The sequence below is a fragment of the Anser cygnoides genome, chromosome 1, assembly GCF_040182565.1.
Source record: "Anser cygnoides isolate HZ-2024a breed goose chromosome 1, Taihu_goose_T2T_genome, whole genome shotgun sequence".
NCBI lineage: Eukaryota > Metazoa > Chordata > Aves > Anseriformes > Anatidae > Anser > Anser cygnoides.
The window spans coordinates 157,205,790-157,225,572 of record NC_089873.1 but is presented as its reverse complement, the minus strand read 5'-3'; the positions used below and the strand labels follow the sequence as shown (position 1 = coordinate 157,225,572).

The 19,783-nt window shown below is 39.9% G+C and overlaps 1 protein-coding gene across 3 annotated transcripts in view; it reads right to left on the bottom strand.

Moving 5' to 3' along the window:
- ABCC4 (ATP binding cassette subfamily C member 4 (PEL blood group)) overlaps positions 1–19,783 on the bottom strand; it is a 154,870-nt gene that overhangs the window by 99,508 nt on the left and 35,579 nt on the right. For all 3 annotated transcript variants that reach the window (XM_066986856.1, XM_066986861.1, XM_066986848.1), the window contains 7 exons: positions 16,571–16,660; positions 16,024–16,215; positions 14,418–14,512; positions 14,229–14,315; positions 3,932–4,028; positions 2,693–2,908; positions 694–834 (listed from right to left, as the gene is read on the bottom strand). In XM_066986856.1, coding sequence (XP_066842957.1) covers positions 694–834; positions 2,693–2,908; positions 3,932–4,028; positions 14,229–14,315; positions 14,418–14,512; positions 16,024–16,215; positions 16,571–16,660 — 918 coding nt within the window. The remainder of the gene's footprint in view (positions 1–693; positions 835–2,692; positions 2,909–3,931; positions 4,029–14,228; positions 14,316–14,417; positions 14,513–16,023; positions 16,216–16,570; positions 16,661–19,783) is intronic.

Sequence of the window (19,783 nt, the reverse complement as noted above, 5' to 3'; positions counted from 1 at the left end):
TACACTATTTTTTACTGCCAAGACCAGTCGTTTCCATGAAATGAATTTGAGTTTTCTCTGCAGGAAACAGAGAGAAAGGCAACAGGCTGTCCTCACAGAGCTTCCTCAGCTCACCATTTCTTTCAGTAAGTTTCAAAATTATTTTCCTTGTCTAAAAATTCTTTTACATACTTGCTGCACTCTGCATCACACACAGTATTTCACTTTCTTCTTCTTCTAAACAGCGATCCTCGTTCTAGACTTTCATTTAACCTGAGCTTTTATTTAGAGCTTTTATTTAGTTAATTCTATAATACCCCATCCTTCCATAACCAGTCAATTTCTTTGTATTTCCAGTTGAGGAAGGTATTGTTTCTTCAGATTTGTTAAATAATATTTTGTATACCTTATGATTTTGTTCTGTATTTTCAAAAAATTAGACTGGCTTATAATTTTTGTGCGCACTGCCAGGAGATTTATTATTTTATTGATAATTATGACTGTTGAAATAAGGATCAGTGCAAGACATCTCAATGCTGTACAAAAACTGCATACCTAAAAATTGACCAAGTATACTACAAAATTATTAGATAAAACAACATCACACCCCGCCCCATTTTAGTTGAAACATCACAATAACAAGCATACACTACATTAAATAAAAAGGCAAAATCAAAATACAATCATTATTATCTGTGGTTCTCAGCAACTTACCTGTGCCAAAATATTAAATACTATAAGTATAAAAATCACAAAGTAGTTTGCTCCCGCAGTGAAATATTTTCTGTAAACCTTAAAGTTTATTTTTCCCTCAGAGCGACTCTCCTCTGGCACTGCAGCCAAGGCATTTTCAGCCTGAAAAAAAAAAAAGAATGAAAACCATTAACCTGGCAGTTATAGATTCAGACTAAGCTACTTGAAAGACATGGTTCAGAATTAGTAAACAATTAAATAATAAGATAAAGTGATTACACATATAAAAACTATCCCAACTACAGCTTTGGCAAAAAAAAAAAAATAATAAAAAAATAGTCTCATTGCAGTAACACTGAAAAATCTACTCTGCTAAATGACACTGGGAAGATTTTATTTTGCATTGCATCATGTAACCTGACTTCACTTGCAGTCAGAAATATTTGCTCTAACTGCCAACACTGCTAACTACTAAACCAGATTTTTTCTTTTCTTATACACTGCCATCAGTCATCAGGACCCTGAAAACTAAGGCCCTGACTTAGGAAAAGATCTGTTTTCAGAGTCCAAGTGTGTATAACCTTCCCTTTTCAGAAAGGTATTTAAAGTAAATAATCTTCTGCAAGTTTGCACCAAAAATCAGTCAACACCTGCCAAAGGTAACAAATTACACATAAAGTTCTAATCACCTCCTTGCAAGTACCAACAAAGCACTGTTAATAGGAAAAACCAATAAAATGACAAATAAGAAATCATATTAAGCTAACAATGGACAGGGAACCATAAAAGACAGAAAATAAAACAGGAATAAAATCGGTAGAAGAACCTATTGTTCAAATCAACAAAATTCTATTTTATTTATTTTTTTAGAGCATATATGATAGCAAAAGTGGTGCCAGTTCAGTGGACATACACCATTTGATACTGTTGTCAGTGGACATAGCTGTGGAATCAACAGACCCGACTCAGATGTGAAAAGAGAAATCCCAATTATGCGCCCACAAGAGAAGAGAAGCCTATCTTGCACTTTTTTGTTTGTTTTTTTCCCCCCATCCAACAACTCTACTGCTGCTAAGAAGTTTGTCACATTTGTGGATTTAATAGCAGAGTTGCGTGAAAAACGAAAGTTAGCAGCAATTTTTTTTTCTTTTTTTTTTTTTTCTGGGGGGTTGTCTCTCATTTTTATTATAGAAAAGAAAAATAAATAAAATATACCCACAGCATAAAGATGAAAAGCATCAAGGACACGGAGATTATCTGTTCCATGGATGTAGTGCCAGCATAAGTTTAGCATGGTTATAGGGCTCCTGCACTGTTTTGTATGAATGCAGACACACCATCATAAGGCCACCTCTGGTATAAAAACATGATGGTTGTTTTTGCCCGGTGCAGACCAAGAGATAACAAGGCACCCGGAAGTCAAGTTGGCACCATAAAAGCACTCTGTTTTCGATACCAGAAGAGCCAGGGAGAGCCGAGCAGTGGCATCCCAAGATTCCTCCCTCAGGGCCTGCTCATGATCGTGTGGGGTGTGTTAATGCCAGCCATGCAAATGTAGACTTTGTGTGAAGCCATTGCTTCTGCACGCATTTGCCAGAGCTCAGGATTTTAGGGAAAAGTATTAATTTGACCTCAGCACTGTACAAACACACAGAATCCACTCAATAACGTGGTATTGTCCCTTTAAAGTACCACTGTCAGAGGACAGGATATAGGAAGCACAGATGAATTCTTCTGAATACCCGTAGGAATGGTTCCCAGAGCTAGCAGAGTTGATGCTGAACCTAAACAAAGCGTGCTGGGTGTGAACACAGCTGCACAGAGCTGTGGGATGCCTGCCCTCTGCAGCCCAGGTGGTAGGACTGCCAGCCAAGCACAGCGCTGGGCAGCCTCACCACAATGAGCTCTCACCTGCTAATGGCACCAAACGCTCACTGGAATTCCAGTGCAGCAGGAAAAGCCTTTATCATAGCCTAAGTCAGAAAAACACAGCCAAACAAGAACTGCAATGAGCACTCACAGGTGGTTGCTCCACTGCTCCATCTTTCATCGAGTGGACAGAAGAATCCTGGGACCAGACAGAGGACTCCGAAAAGGTACGGCTGCGGGAGGCCTTCAGGTTGGGGGTTCCTGGGACTGACGGCTGTTCTGCCTCCTCATCTTTTTTCAAAAGGGAAGCAAAGTCGATGCCAGACCTCAGGAACTCTGAATAGGTACCTTTCCCCACCATTTTACCCTACAATTAACACAAGTTTTGATTATCTTCATCATACACTTTCTGTAACAGATATTTTTTTTGTACCTGACCCTGCTGCTTCTGGAGTTCCGCAGATGCACATCCCTCCACAGAAACTGAAGCGAAGCCTTCTAACTATCAGTTCCTCATTTAGAAGAGCAAAACCAAGCTCTTCACTCTCTTCCAGTCCCTTCCTGGCAGCTAACCAAGCATACAAACGGGATGACAGAAGTCCCAGTTACAGCCAGGTGAGAATTACCTCTTTGGAGAAGCTGTGGAAGACAGCCATGGAGCTTTAGAACATGCTGTTGAACCACATACGTGACCATCAGTCTTTTCAACTTACTCCAGGCTGTTTTCACAGTCTGTGTTGCTTCTTACAGCTCTGTCACAAACTCACCTCTAGAAAACTAATGTAACTCTTAAAGACACCTGAATGGGAGGAAAAAGGCAGGTAGAGTTCTTTTTCACAACTCTGTGATGCATCAAAAGTAATTTGAAGTACTTCACCACCCAGCATTAAAAAGATCTGAAGCTTTTGCATTTCCTCTCTGCCTGTGACAGTCTGGTACAACTAAGTTTGGAAGGAACCAGTTTCACTGATGGACTGCTTGTTCTCAAAGCTATCTGTGACCATTTCTCAGCCTTAGCTTAAAAAAGAGGACTAGTTTTAGAAACAAAAGAGCTCTTTATTCACACAAAAGTTTAAAAAAAAATCAAGAAGAAAAACAAAGCGTTAATTTTGTCTCAAAAGAAGTAATTCTCTCTCAACATAATATACATATCAAGACGAAATTAATATGTATAAGTGCATATATATGATAAAATTCAGGAGCAGATTTTTCAAGGAAGGCATTCTAAAAAGAATTCATCAGTAATTCTAAATCTTTAAAAATATACATGTTTATCAGTAAACAGAAAATTTACAAACAAGAAATAAAAATGCTTTTTTCCATTCTTAGATTATTAAAGATAATTAGAAAGTATGTGAGATGTGAAAGTATAGACACTGATATCACTTACATCTTTTAAGATTAGAATCTGAGTTGCGGCACGGAGATATTGCAACTGGTGAGTCACCAAAACAGATATCTTCTGATGTAAGGCCTGACAAATACATCTGCAAAGAGATGGAAAAATATTTAAATAAAAAGGCAAAAAATATTTGGATGGTTCCTAGCAACTTCTACTCAATTATACAGTGTTAAATATAAAATATAAAATAATACCCATGCATATTGGATGTCTCAAAATTACGCTCAAAAAACATGCTGCTTATTTAACTTTTTACATTTTAATTGTAGGAAACAGAAAATTCGTATTTCTGTTTTGGGGTGAAAGAAAAGGAAATACCTTAAGGACGTTTCGTTAAAATTGTATTCAACATCCTCCTAACAAATATACATACCATAAGTTGATTACAAAGAGGGTATTTAACAAGAACGAAACTAACAGAAAGGAGGGCAACATCCTGTGGACAACTACGGAAAAATACCGCCAATAAAAGTCACTTCAGTGAGATGAGCTTTCAGAGCAGCTGTTAGAGCAAGTTACTGAGAGGGCTGGAGAAGCAGACAGGTCTACCTCTCTGAGCTGCACTCAAGTACATATTGATGGGGAGGAGTGAGATCCTTCAAACGTCTCTGACCTTTTCACGTGAAAGCAGGGCCTACCCTCTACTGCCTTACCTGCCCACCACCCATCACTCTGCACCCTCAGGGCTTCCCTAGGAGTTTGGGATTTAGAGAGAGAAGTAAAGGGACTGGGAACAACAGAACCAGTCAGTAAGTGCAGTTCGGCCCCCTCTAGAAAAGACACCTGGTGTTTAGGTGTTTTTCAGGAGGTCCTTGAAAGGCCAACCAGAGCCAAAAAATAATAAAAATGGATCATAGCAGTGGAACAGCAGTTTAGATGTGCAAAACTCTGCAAGCCTGCTGCTCTTTGTATGCAACAGGGAAGGGGGGCAGCACCGACACAAGTGAACACCCAACACTTCCCAACCTTTTGAGAGGGTTCCTGCTTCTCAGCCACTCGCTTCCTTAGGAAAACACGCAAAACTCATACTGCCAAGAACTGAGGGGGTCAGTGAAGGTGTACGCATTAGCACTTTCCGTTTGGACCTGGTGTACGTTTTTGAAGATCATCTCCCAGTTGTCTCAGCTCGACCTGCTGCGGTTCATACTGATGAGTGGTACTGGGACACATGAACTGGACTTCTCCTAGACGAAAGCAAGCTGGAAGATGCATTGCAGGAGCACACCTCATATTCAGCTGCCAACAGGAATGCAGCCCATAGGGCCCGATTATGGCCTGTTCAAAGCAGAACCTTCTGACCTGCATGTGGGCCTTGGCACCATGCTTCCCTTCAAGGACCCACTCCTATTGGAGTCATTTTCTGCTACCATGACACAGGAGGGTGGCACTCAGCACAAAAGAAAAGAAAGGAAAACAAACCATACACCAATTTTATCTCCTCACTCCCCCCCAAAAACCACAACCAAAACCAGTGCAATCTAATAGTAAAAATTCAATAAAGAAATGCAAATAAGCAATATTGGGAGTAAGGCAGAAAAAGAACAGCAGCTGAATAGCAATGATACCATATTGCACACTGCCTCTCTTAAATTCCAGCCGTGTACCTGGTGAACTCCCTACATACAGCTCTTTACATCTATTTATCACTCGGACAATGACTGTTTATAACCATGTATTATAACACGGTTAATGCTAGTATTAATCAGAATAATTACAGGCAGAAGATGTATTACACAGTCCCAAATAAACCGTGCAGTAACAGTTAAAACCAACGCTCTTACTGAGCGAGTTATCTGCCTCCTGTGCAGCTTTCAAGAAGTAACCACAAACCAGTGATGCCATTCTTAAATGATCAAGGTGTAACAATTGATCGAGACCAGGTATTTGCAGCAGCATAGCTATTCGAGCAGCTGCAACTATTTATACACCAAACTCTTTGTGGGAGTATTATTTTGGGTGTGGAGACTGCCTACCCTTTCAGCAGTCCCTGAAAGGAGCCACCTGGGAACTGGAGCACCAGCTTAAGGCATGCAACAAAACATAGTCTTCAACACAGCCTTTCCAGAGGACTGGGCAAACATCAGAGATGCTGCAGGATATTTAGTCACCTAGTAGGAATGCTGAATATATCAGATATTCACTGTCAAGAGACCTAGCTTTCCCTTACTAACTACAGGATAGGTAGAAAGTATCTACTAGTGGGATTATCTACAGCCCAGATCCTACTTTCATCACTGAATTTCTGTGTGCCAGATGTATGTCTAACACCTTACTGGGACACACTAGAGCTCTATAAAATCTCAGGGCTGAAAACCTTTAAAACTTGATCCTGAGTCATGGTGAGCCCATTGTACTTTAAGTTAGCATTTGAAAAACAGATAAAGGAAAAAAGTGGATTATCTCAGCAATTAGCATTGTCAAGAGCCGTCAGCACAGCATCCAGCATGGACTTGATCTCAGGAGAGAAGGCAAAAAATGACCTCTGTGGAAAAATAAATTTCCGCAGATATATCAGATCACTCAAATGAGAATTAAAAAAAACCCCACACAACAACAACAACTCTCGATTTGATGTCTATCTGGGTAGAAAGAAACTAGCTGAAGAGTTTGTTGATAACAGATGAGTGGAAAAATTGTTGTCACAATTCACTGGCATGAGCACAGGGAGGAAAAATCACAACAAAGAGCATATACCTCGATCTATTACTCAGTTAAACAACTCACTGCTCAGACAGCTCACTAGAAAATTTTGCCATTTAAAATACAGTATCATCAGGAAGCACTGAAGCTGCAAAACTAGTAAAATAGTAAGTATACACTTAATGTCTGTTTCAACACATCAGGCTATTTTTGAGCTTTATGTTCTAAATTTTTAAATATATATATTCTGTCTTTTGCAACGTACAGTGAGCATTAATTTTATAGGGTGCCACTGCTGCCACAGAAGACTGAAGTCAGGGTTCAAAGAGAAGTGCGCTATAGCCAAATGGGATAAAAGGCCCAGAACAAAATTCACAGCTCACTGGATTTGTATTTGTGAAAACTTGGTATTGTCACAGAAACGAAACACAAAAAATCCAAAATAGCCCATAAGTGATTGTGGTTTGAACTGGTTCACTAGGGCTCAGTCTCATTCTATCTACTTTTAGAAATACTGCTGTGTACAGAACAACAACCATCATCAAAAGCAACCAATTCTAGGTTAACCAGTGTCTCATTTATGCCCCAAAACGCCTCTATCATTTTACCTGATGCTTACAAACCCTCAAAGCTCCTCTTCATTGTGTTTCTACTCCATTACTCTCCTGAGGGCCATCATCTTTTAGTTAGACTGGGAGTAACTTCAGTGTATTACAGCAGAACGGATTACCGCACAAAATGCCATCACGTCGTCAGATCATTAAATGCACACACACACACACACGTGCACATGCAGCCAGGAGAGGTGCAGACAGTGAAGACCCAAACGTTCTTTAGCCTTTCCAGTACAAGGAAAAGGGGGATGAAAGAACTACAGAAGTTTCAGCTTCTACTCCAAGTAAGAATCAACTTATTAAACTTTCCTGACATATCCCGGATGGGCCGTTTTGCATGTTTATCTGTTTTAAACTCAACATCAGAAATTTCAGCATCCTTGACAATGTATTCCAGTGGCAAACTACCTTTCCCACCACCGATCTTTTCTCTAAAATCCAGGTTTGGTGTAATTTAAATCCACCACTTCCCAATAAACCGTTTTTCCTCTGTGTATAGTCTCTTTATACATGAAGTCTTCAGTTTCTCTTTCAGACAGCTTTTTTTCCAGACAAAAACAAAACAACAACAAAACAAACAAAACCAACATAGATATATATATTTCAAGTAAGAAACAGTTTTCTCTTTTTTTCCTTTGACATCTCAATCTTCTTGATGGGCTACATTGGAGTGTGAAGCTGGTCTATGTTTTTTTCGAAGTGCACAAAATCAAATACATTATTCCAGTTGAAACCTTGCAGATACAAAACATAACAGGAAGATTATTTTACTTTACCTGTTCTGCCAGAAACATTACTGGTCATAAATCCCAGGGCACAGTTCCTTTGACAAGAGCATGACTTGCTGACTCATACTGGATTTGTGACCTTCCATAATGTGCATCTCCTTTTCCACAAGACTGCTACACAGTTGATCCCTGCCTATTGTTCACAGAGCCATACTTTGCACTTATCCCTTCTGTGTGCATCTGTGAACTCACACCCTTTAATCAAGACTTCCCAAATCCCCGTCTGTCTCCAGAACTGCCTCAAGCATTGCCCAGTTTTCCAACACCTGCAAAATGTAGCATCAGTGACCACCATCATCATCCAAAGAGCTGAGGACGGACTCAGGACAGATCTCTCTAAAAATCACACGCTTCCAATTTGACATAAAAAAACAATATTTTAAGTTAACAAAGCTAAGTTAACAGGATATCGCCCATTTAAAAACCCACTACACTTTGACAGAAAACAACTATATAATTAAAAAAAAATAGCTTGAGCTGTGATAATGCAGGGCATGTGGCAGACAACACTTGCTCAGGAAGGTGCCTACAACAGCACAATTGCTCCTCTAGGTAGAGGCAGCATCTTGGCACCTTCGTGCCTATGAATCTTCGTTTGTTCTTCCTTCCGTATGAGGTTTTTCTTTCTTCGAGACAAGTTGTTCTTTAATCTTTTTTAAGTTTTTATCTCTAAGAACCAGCTTTCTTTCACCTCTGCAAAGTGTTTCTTCTTTAATAATTACACTTTCTTCCTCACTATTCTTCTTGCCTCTCCTTTTGGGAAGTTGACATGCAAGTTTAACTTTATTCTAGTTAATACTTGTATTGGTTTCAGTGGAAATAACCGCTGAAATGAAATAAAAGCACATGCAGAAGTGCTCACAGGCGTAAAGCCTTTGTTATATTAATTTGTTTACTTCATTTGCTTTCCTCTCATTTCCCTTCAAATTTAAAAAGTTTAGGAAAAACAATCCCCCAACAGTTTTTGTACGTTTTGAAATTTACAGAGCTTCGGAACAAAAAAAAAAGCGATATATTTGCCAAAGACACAAACCCCACATCTACTTATACTACGCTGTTTCTATTCCTACGCTTATCTTGCTAAACATTTATTTCCATCCGATGACAAGCCCCAGCCTCCGTTGGGATGACGCATAAGGACAACTGTACTGACACAAAATAATGGTCCCTAAGACCCATTCTCCCGCCCCAGACACCGGGCAGCAGTGAATGGCTGGCTGAAATATATAAGCAAATGTACAATGATGCTTTCTTTCGTACACACTCCCAGCTTACAGAGGCCATACGTTAGGGATTTTCTGAGGCAGAGATCTTTGTGTTTAAGTAGCTCTTCATGAACGTCCTGCATGAATTTGTACAGCACCCTCTTGAGACCACTTCTATTTTGGTATTCGTAACACTCTTCTACATCTACGCCCACCGACCACTAAAGCGCACAACTGCACTGGGGTTCTCTAAGTGGTTTGGTTTTTTAATTTATTTTATTTTGGCTTTTATATTGTGTGACTAAAAACCAACCGAACACATTTATATGAGAAAAAAAGTAAAGCTTTACAGTTTTCGGAAAACACACAATGTACAGTGGTCACAGTTATGCTTTTCTTTTTATGAAGAAAACAAGCAACATCACTGTGACATATTCATACCTTTTAAGCATATAATCTGCAATAAACACAATGAAGTCCAAGGAATTCCTATTTTATCACCTACGTGTAAAGTTATAACTAACGCACTTTTAAGAACAACACCCGTAACACAGAAAAGAGCTACATTCAAGTTTGCCCAGTACTACGTTAGGGTTGTAATCACTGCTCTTATATCGGAGGCATGATGAGCATGGACCAAGTGTAAATCAAAGTGGGAACTCTTACAGATATCCTTGAGAAATCTTCAATTTCAAGAGATTCTATGTAAAAGGGAGCTGAGGAAAATCCTCATATTTACCCAACAGCTCCCTTGTATATTTGGTGTCAATGGACAAAGCATGTAACATGTATATGCCTTTAAACACATCACTAAGTACCTGCCAGGGTTGTTGTTCCTCCGACACAATGACTCTGCCAGTAATCCCTCTACAGCAATGACTTTCTAGCTTCTGCCCGCTAGTTTTACAGAACTGATGTATTCAACTTGCTCTGGAGGTCTGCACCACCATAGTAGCTCTTTTCCCTCAAAGCTCCAACATTACAGGAAATTTAAAGTATAGCCCCCTTTGAGGGAGGTGAGACTAGAAGCATTTGCACACTCCTAAGCGTTCCAAAAATTAAATTGCTTTAAAGAGACTGAGTAAATATTCAGATCTGTACATGTAATTGAAAAAAATAATAAATCCTTTAACTCATTTTCCCTACTTCATTTTCCTCCTCCCCTCAAGCACTTCTGGGTCTGAGGTAAGAATGCACTAAGGAATTCAGGACATCTTATCCATGCACTTTACATGATGGAATTTCCTGCTCTCCTTTGCCATCAGATCACTTATTCCTCACCTTTTTTTGCAATTACAAAGGACACCTGTGCTACAAATCATGCCTGCTCCCTTCCCTCTCTTGTAGAGGAACTCTCAGTTATCTCAGATGGCGAAGACGAGACTTTATCTTTCCGAACACCTGGCCAAGTTGCCAGGTGACTCTCGAGTCAGCCTCAACACACGATTATTCAGTGATCCACTGCTCAGTTACATGTCACACGACCTTTGAGTTCCTACTGGAGGCTATCATCCCCTGGTACCAACATGCTCCATCTGAGTAAGTGCTAAAGTTCAATTGCTTCATCATTATTACTCTGATAGATGCAGTTACTGCCTAGTTCTAGAGGCAAAATTGAGAGAGAAAAGACTTTTGAGTGTAGGGTCAAATCAGCTTGACCACACATTCAAAACAATTTGTGCAAAACTCCCTTTGATAGTAGGACTGATACACCTGTGCATGCTATTCCCAAACTTGATCACAATTTTAGGTCTGATTTCCAGATTCCCAAACTGTCCTGCAGCTGTCAAGTCCCACAGGTGCAAAGGAGAAACTGAAAGAAATCAGGTTGATCATCAACTGGGACTGGGCACACACCTCCTGTCACTAGAAAAGATATGAGGAAAGAACAACACCTGGAGAAGAGCATCTGTCTCAACACAGTGGTGAAATAAAAATCTCACTCTTAAAAACACCTTTTTAATGTCAGCAGGACATAATTTCTGTCCAAAGGTGATCTGAAACCATACAATCTATAGAAATATGTTTACAAAGATGCACGGGGAGAGCAGGAAATTTCTTGGGGTCCAAGCACGACTGATTGACTTTCTTAAGAGCGCCACAGGCTATTCCAAATTTTGTCATACAAGGAAATGTGCCACAGTATCTGTAATATGTGTCTCTCATTTCAAACCTGGTGGAAAAGCTGAAGGTCTCAAAATGTCACATTCCCTAAAAGCTAATGAAAATATACTATATGCATGTGTATATATACATATTTATGTATATATGTGTATACACACAGATAAACAAAAACATAGAACTATACTGGTGCCCTCCTTTGTGAGAAGGCTGACCCACATCTAGTGTTAACTATCAGAGAACTCACAGGAAAAGAGGACACAAATAGGGAAAAATAGGGAATCTCCAGTTTATACTTTATTATGCCTCGAGGAATCTGAGCAGCAGAGAGAAATTCATTGGAAAACTAGCTTCATCTCTTCTGCCATCCATCGAACAACTTGTCTCCATTATGGATAAATTTGTAAGAGACCCAGTCCCTCATTAATAATACCATGGACTATTTTCCCATCGGAGCTGTGTTACTCTCATTCTTCCTCATTTGAAAAGAATTTATCTTTTTTAAACTGTTTACTGCAGTAGCTGAACAGAACAGAGAGAAGCAGCAAACATAACGAACCAGCCCTCCACAGACCGTAGCTTCAGGGAATTGCTAGAACATACCTATCTTTAAATGCAAGCAAATAGGCTAAGCGCTTCTAAAAAAAAAAATAAAAATTAAGCATTAATATAAAATTACAAAGAACAGAAAAAAAAAAGAGCAAGTGAACTGAACAATATCCATTTCAGATTCTCATTAAATAACCCCCTATTTCTTCCATCTTGTCCATTGTTTTACGCCTTGCGGTTTGGATTCCTGGGGGCAGTTTTTATGAAGTGGTCTCAGACATTCCTCAGCGTGATGTTCTAAGAAATCATTCTTGCCCAAGCGTTCTCTTCTGCAGATTTCTAGCACTACTGAGGAAGCACTAAGGAACAAGCCCACTCTTGTTATTCAAGGCAAGCTACCAAACATAAGATTCTCCCCACTAACCCAGCACCTTTTACAGCTGCCATGCAAGCCTCAGAAGACAACCTCCTTTAACACCTTGATCAGGGGAGGCATTTCAGTTTTCCTTGCCACTACTACTTCACACAGTCTGTTTACCCCACAAAATGCTTTTATTGTACTTTATCTGTATAGGTCAAGCTGATCTAGAGCTGAGGAAGAAGCAATGAAAACACATGCTGCTAGGAAGAATCCTAGCCAGTTTTCCAAGTTACAAATTCATCTCCTTATTTATTCTCACCTCCACAGAGTTACCAGGAAAACCTACATTATGCAAACAGAGCAATGGCCTCTAGCTCCTTTACGCTCTTGCACATACAAAAATCCAGACGTGCAGCTCTGCAGCAAGATAGACTAGACTCCCAGTGTCACAGCTCACATAAAACAGAAAAAAATACAAGAGGCAACACAACCTCCTTTGCACTACTGTACTTTTGTGTTTCCCTGTTAGTGAATAAACCCTCAGATCTAAGGGAGAGACAGACTGACAGCCTAGGCACGCTCACTTTCAGAGCACTGCACAGACACATTCAGACGCTGAAGCTGTCAAGTGATGCTGCACAAAAACAGAGAAGCAGCAGCTAAAGCTCAGATAGCTTCAACAGGCACTAAAGGAATTTGACAAAGTATACAAACTACATAAATAATGATGGCCACGTATCAGTTGTGGCAGGTGAAAATGAACACGCATAGAACAATGAACATAAAGCCTATGCATCACAAGATTAACTCCATACAAGCTCATGGAAAGAAACAGTAGCCATTTGAATGTAATGGTAAAAGAAAATGTTCATGGGGTTTTCAAGAGAACTTGAGATTTGAAACTGCCAATATCAACTGCACACACAATTTTCAAATTTAGATTCTAAAAGCTTCCCTGCTGGGGAATAAAAGAACATGCACGCCACGATGGTCAATGCAAATTCTACAACCACATCTTCAAGACAAGTTTTTATGATTGTCTAGGGGTGGGGAGTGGGGTACAACAGTAAAAGTAAATTAATTTATGTAGTAGGAGTGTGGAATTCAATGAAGGTAAGTATGCTCCAGAAAATGCTTTCATTTAAGGTTTCAACCAAAGCCCTGTGAATTCGATCAATGGAAGTTTTTCCTTCCACTTTTAATAAATTCTAGATCATACCTTTTGATAGAGAGGAGTAGGCTATGAAGAAGCAAGGACAAAACACTGGCTGGGAATAACTGGATTATTCTTGTACTATCAATGTGCTGTAGATTAGTCAGTTTGAAAGAAGAGACGGAGAAGAGTAAATTTATTGAGAAGGGAACCTGATTTTTAATGAACGCTGTCCTATTTCTTCAGAAATGGGGAAAGGTCTAATCTCTCTCTCATCTATGGTAAGCTTATGCATTCTCTTTTCCTCTATTTCTGCTCTTCACAGTCTAGTCTGCAGGCCATATTTCCCTGTTTTACTTAAGAGAAATTTCAACCAGTCAAGAACTGAAATGAAAAATCACTCAGGAATCTAAGAGAGTTCTGGCCTTTTTTTCAGCTACTTGAAGTGCTTACCACTACACAAATAAAGCTGCAGCAAACTAAGAAGTGATTGAAAATACTGCTCTACAGTGTTCTTTACTTGGTACAAATATTCATAAAACCCATTATTGATGTACAAAATATGACTTTTTTTTTCTTCAAGAAAACAGCACGTATTCCCTTAGGAATAATTCTATTTCTAATATCTTCAAAACAGAGCTTTACTAGACTTTTAATAATAATAAAATAACAGTCACACAGAAAAAAATCGTACCTCTTCCAAATATATAAGAGAGAAGAAAAATAAACACAAAGGGAATGCGTTAAAAGTTTTGTGAAGAGAACCATCTACTCAAAAATGCTTTCTCAAGTTCTTCTATTACAAACTGAAAGATAGCAATGGTATTATAAACAAAAATAAAGCAACAACATACTTTTCAAATAAATGTCTTCCAACTTCAGCATCTACTGCACTCAGTGGATCGTCCAAAAGATAGATGTCTGCATCTTGATACACAGCTCTACAAGGTTTAAAGAAAAGTCAGCATCACAAGGTCTTAAACTCATTTACTTCAGTCAAAGTCTGTCAACTTGTACATTTTAGGAACAACAAAAATACTAGCCTGGCCAGATTTACACGGGCCTTCTGTCCCCCACTCAGCGTAGCTCCACGATCTCCTATGACTGTTAGGTCACCATTTGCTAGTAATTCCAAGTCCTGTGAACAAAAAGAACAGGCAGCAAGCATTTTTAAATCGTTTTATCCTGAAACAAACCTGGTTCAACGTAACATTTTCTTATTTAAATAGTACTGTTTAAGGTATCACCTCACATTACAATACAAGAACTCATATGGGATGAAATATCCACAGTTAATTTATGACTTTGTACCTTCAGCAAAAGATAAATAAGAAAGTGGGAAAAATAGGTGAGATCTTAAAGTTCACTTTTTCAACAGGTTTGCCAAAGGAAAGTGCGCTACTATTCTTAGTGTTATGCTGAATATCTGGTGGTGATTCAGACCACGCTAAAATAAAAATTATTAAGTATAGTAAAAATAACTCATTTACTGTTGTAACAAAATGAGCTTTCACAATAAAACTGAAGTAACTTCTATCAGTAGATTATTTTCCACTGGCCAATGTCCCTAAGAATTACATTAGTTTTATTCTCATTACACTGTATCCAAGAGAAATAACCACACCATTCATTACACAAAACTGATTAATTTATGGGGCTCGGGACTATGAGTTAGAGAACAAAATTATACAGCGTTCCATGTTATACTACTATATGTCCTCTTCAGGAAATACATAAGTTTTATACTGAGCTGCAAAACATATCCACAACTTCTATAACATACATATATTTGAAACAAAACTATGAAAGCAAATCTACCATCAAGTATGAAGTTTTTTTTTAAATGCAGTTTGCTGTCTGTTAAAGTCACTAAAACCTTAAGTTTAGACAACAGTCTATGACCAAATATCAGTAGAAGATATTAAAACTCTACCTACTATGTGTAAAAACCTTGCAAAAGAAATTCATCACAGTAACCATCTGCTTTTCACCTGTGTTGCTGCTGACAGGAATATTATAACATGCTGCATAAAACCTTTTTAGCTGCCAAGCAAAATGTCTGTTTCTTGACAAATCTGGCTTAATCCTCTTCTATATCTCATGTCACAAACTCCTTTACACACAGACCTTTCAAAAATATTTTTTCATAAACCTACTTGGGCTCAGCAAGTTCTCCAATACATAGCACTAAGGTTATAGCCCTTAGCAATGCATAGTACATGATATACATGATTTTTTAAAAAAGCATAAAGGATATTTACAAAATGAAAGTCACAAATAGTGCTAGCTTCATCATTTGTTTTTCCACATTTTGTTAAGTCTACACATGTATCTACCATAACATCAATGAATGGGGCTAAACATGATTATGAAATTAAATAATTGGGAATAGCTTTTTCCAAATTTGTCGGAGCTTCACATAAACTACATCCCCCTCTAGTGAAAGTTTTAGGAATTACAAGAATGTCCTTACATGTGAATGTCAAAATGATGCACAAATCCTATCACTTAACAGAAATATATTTCCCATTATACTAATAAAAATCCATTCTATGTATTATATCTTAAAGCACATACCACTAGACTGAAATAACACGAAGAAAACAATAAAGATTGTGAAAATAAAACACACAAAGAGAAAAAGCATACCTTTTTAAGAGCACAGACTTTCAAAACTTTTTCGTATTTTTCTTTCTCGTATTCCTTGTCAAACAGTATATTACTTCTTACTGTACCAGAAAACACCCAAGGCTGCTGAGAAACATAAGCAATTCTTCCAGCAACATTTATCAAACCTTTGTCTTTAGGCAGCTCACCAAGCACAGCACTTAAGAGTGAAGACTGGAAAAGATTCAAAAATAAAAAATGTAAAGTCTGATTGCATTGAAGACACCACGGAGACTGAGAAGTGTTTATTGGCATGATGGCCTACTTCACCCTGTCACTCAGGCTACTCTAATTGTATAAATGCACTAGTACCCTTTACGTGCAGTCTTAGAAGTAAGGCACACAGTACTGCTTAACTTTGAACCATCTCCTCCCCACTCACAGGTCATCTGCCTTCCTTGAATGACAGTACCTCCATGTAAAGTGTATCATTATACACAAAAAAAAAAACAACTTCACATTTTCAAGTTTTTAGACATGTTTAAGAGACTCAAAATCCCCACAGAATGGAGTAAACATCAAGACTTACTTTTCCAGCTCCTACAGGACCAATCACAGCCAGCAATTCCCCTCGTCTAACAGTAAATGAAAGTTGCTGAAGTGCTGGGCTTTCTAAACTCTGTGGATTTAAGAAAAAGTCACACTTAACCGGTATTAAATACACATCAACAAAATAACTCTTTAGAAACAGAGAACAATGCACATAAATGACTCTAAATTAGCAACCCATATGACAACCATATTTTCAGACATACAGTTTGCCTCTTCAGTAATTCACACACACCTCTGAAATGCATTGATCCTTAAGCCCAAACAAGTAATTGACAAAACTGCGTTCAGGGAATGAGGAACCTACAGGCAGTAGCAGAAGCACTCATCATTCTTCCATGGTTCATCATTCTTCCAGTCCCTACCTTTGCCTTCTGCAACTTAGGCGGGGTAGCTAGAGCACTTGCTGGTGAAGACTGAGGCAAAGTTGTGGTTGAATACCTCAGCCTTCTCTATATCCTGGGTAACCACATCTCCCATTTCCTTCAGGAGAGGGCCAACATTTCCCCTAGTCTTCCTTTTATCAGTGATGTACCTATAGAAACCTTTCTTCTTGCCCTTGATGTCTCTGGCCAGATTTAATTCTAACAGGGCTTTAGCTTTCTTTCATAACCTGATCCCTAACTGCCTGGACAATTTCTCTGTATTCCTCACTGGCTACCTGTCCTTGCTTCCACCCTCTGTTGGCTTCCTTTTTGTGTTTGACTTTGGCCAGGAGCTCCTTGTTCATCCATGCGGCCTCCTAGTGTTTCTTCCTGACTTCCTTTTTGTTGGGATGCATCGCTCTTGAGCTTGGAGGAGGTAACCCATGAACATTACCCAGCTTTCCTGAGCCCTTCTTCCCCCCAGGGCTTTATCCCACAGTACTCTACCAAGCAGATCCCTGAGGAGGCCAAAGTCTGCTCTCCTGTAGTTCAGGGTAGTGAGCTTGCTGTGCACCCTCCTCAATGCCGTAAGGACCTTGAACTCCACCATTTCATGGTCACTGCTGCCAAGGCTGCCCTTGAGCTCCACATTCCCCACCAGCCCCTCCTTGTTGGATAGAATGAGGTCCAGCAGAGCACCTGCCCTCATTTGCTCCTCAATCACTTGGAGAAAGAAGTTAACATTGACACACTCCAGGAACCTTCTGCATTGCTTATGCCCTGCTGGGTTGTCCCTCCAACAGATATCGGGGTGGTTGAAGTCCTCCTCTATGAGGATCAGAGCTTATGAGAACATGAGGCTGCTCCTATCAGCCTGTACAGGATCTCACTTGTTCAGTCTTCCTGTAGCAGACCCCCCCTATAATGTCACCTGTCCCTGCCTTCTCTTTAATCCTGACCCATAAACTCTGTCAGCTCTTCATCCCCAGGTGGAGCTCCATGCAGCTGGTCATTGACACACACAGTGGCACCCCCTCCTCATCCCCTCTACTTCTTATGAAAAGAAAGGATCCTCATGTCTTTAACAGCTATTCTAAACCACATAGCTAAGGGTCTGGTGCAGCTCCCTGTCATTAAAGCAAAAATCCCTTGTAACAGGATCTGCCCTTACATGCATCTGAGGCTGCCCTAAGCGTGCCTGACACTAAAATGCAAACAGTAAAACACTAGCATTTAAAAAAAAAAAAAAAAAGAGCTGGATATTGCTAGTATTTCTGTTAAACAACCACACTAAAGCCCAGCCCTAAAATTCAGCAGAAGAGCACAATAGAGAAAATCTAGTGCCCCTCCGTACTACTGGTAGGCTGCTTAAAATCTCCAGGCACCTTCTGAAGTGCAGGAGGCTGAAAAGGCTGGCACCTGTCCCTGCAAGGAAGCTGCCCTGTGACCCAGCTCTGGGACTGCCGAAAGGGGAAGCTTGCAACTAGCTGTTTCAAATGATCTGGGAGAGACATGGGTGCAGTATCCATCCACACCTGTGACAGCTGGGCTAACACACACGAGCCTCCTCCTCCTCAGGCCAGGAGAAATGCTCGGTGAAGCAGGAAGGTCCTCAGAGCCCAATGGCACACATCCATCACAGCTGCCACCTCTCTGTACGAAATCAGAGTCACACTGCAAGAACCCAAACTTGTGTGCGCCGTGCCGCCCCGCATACTACTGTTGTTGCTGCTGTTATCCATCCCCACGAGGTGGCAGCAACAGGGATCTTTTCTTTTTTCTCCACCCCACCCATCAGCATTTTACCATGAATATGCTTTCCTGGCCTTGAGTGCACGCACGGTTCAGGTACAGAACTGGAGCTAAGGTCGGGAGAACTCCACTAGCTTGTGGCAGCCAATGCATTTTGTTAATGCAAGGTTTGTAGGATGAAAAACTATCTTTTAATAAATTGATCTGAAAAATCGATATTACTTCGAAAAACAGTACTTAGAAAACTAAATAAGATTTTCCACACAGCCCTCCACAGCCCCTCTTGAGACCTCTTGATGTTGTGTTTCTGTATTCACAAGAGAGCAAGGGGGCTTCCACCCATGCCAAGGTTTTCAAAACAAAATATTGTAAGAGCCTATGAGTAATGTTAGAAAAAAATCTAAGTTTTTAAATTAATACCCAATTATTATATATTAAAGCAGTACTGTAAGATGTCACAGACCCTAAAGAAAAGCAGTAATGCAAGCAAAAAGCATGGCCACATATACCTCAAGGGCATGGTATTTCTACAAAATAGCATTCCTCATATTAAAGGTAGTTTGTTCTATGTTTAGGCACTGAGACACTTAAATAAGAGCACAGACTGATGTTACAGCTAAGTTCACCTGACAGCTAATTGCCACCAAATGTCCCAGCTCCCCTGCGCCCTGTCAGCTATCCATGTCTGTCACCCCCCTTCTGCTGCTGCTTCTTCTGGCCTAACCTTGCAGATGGGTTGTTCACGGGACTTGGCTGTCAGAAAACGCTTCACACAAAAAGGGATTCATTGCTTTATCCCTGTGAACAGGCTCACCATGGGGTCACACATCACACATTAACACCAACACAAGGCAGGGAACAGGGGCAGAGCGGTGAGGCCACACCTCGAGTACTGTGTTCAGTTTTGGCCCCTCGCTACAAGAAGGACATGGAGGTGCTCGAGAGAGTCCAGAGAAGGGCGACGAGGCTGGTGAGGGGTCTGGAGAACAAGTCTTATGAGGAGCGGCTGAGGGAGCTGGGATTGTTCAGCCTGGAGAAGAGGAGGCTCAGGCGAGACCTCATCGCTCTCTATAGGT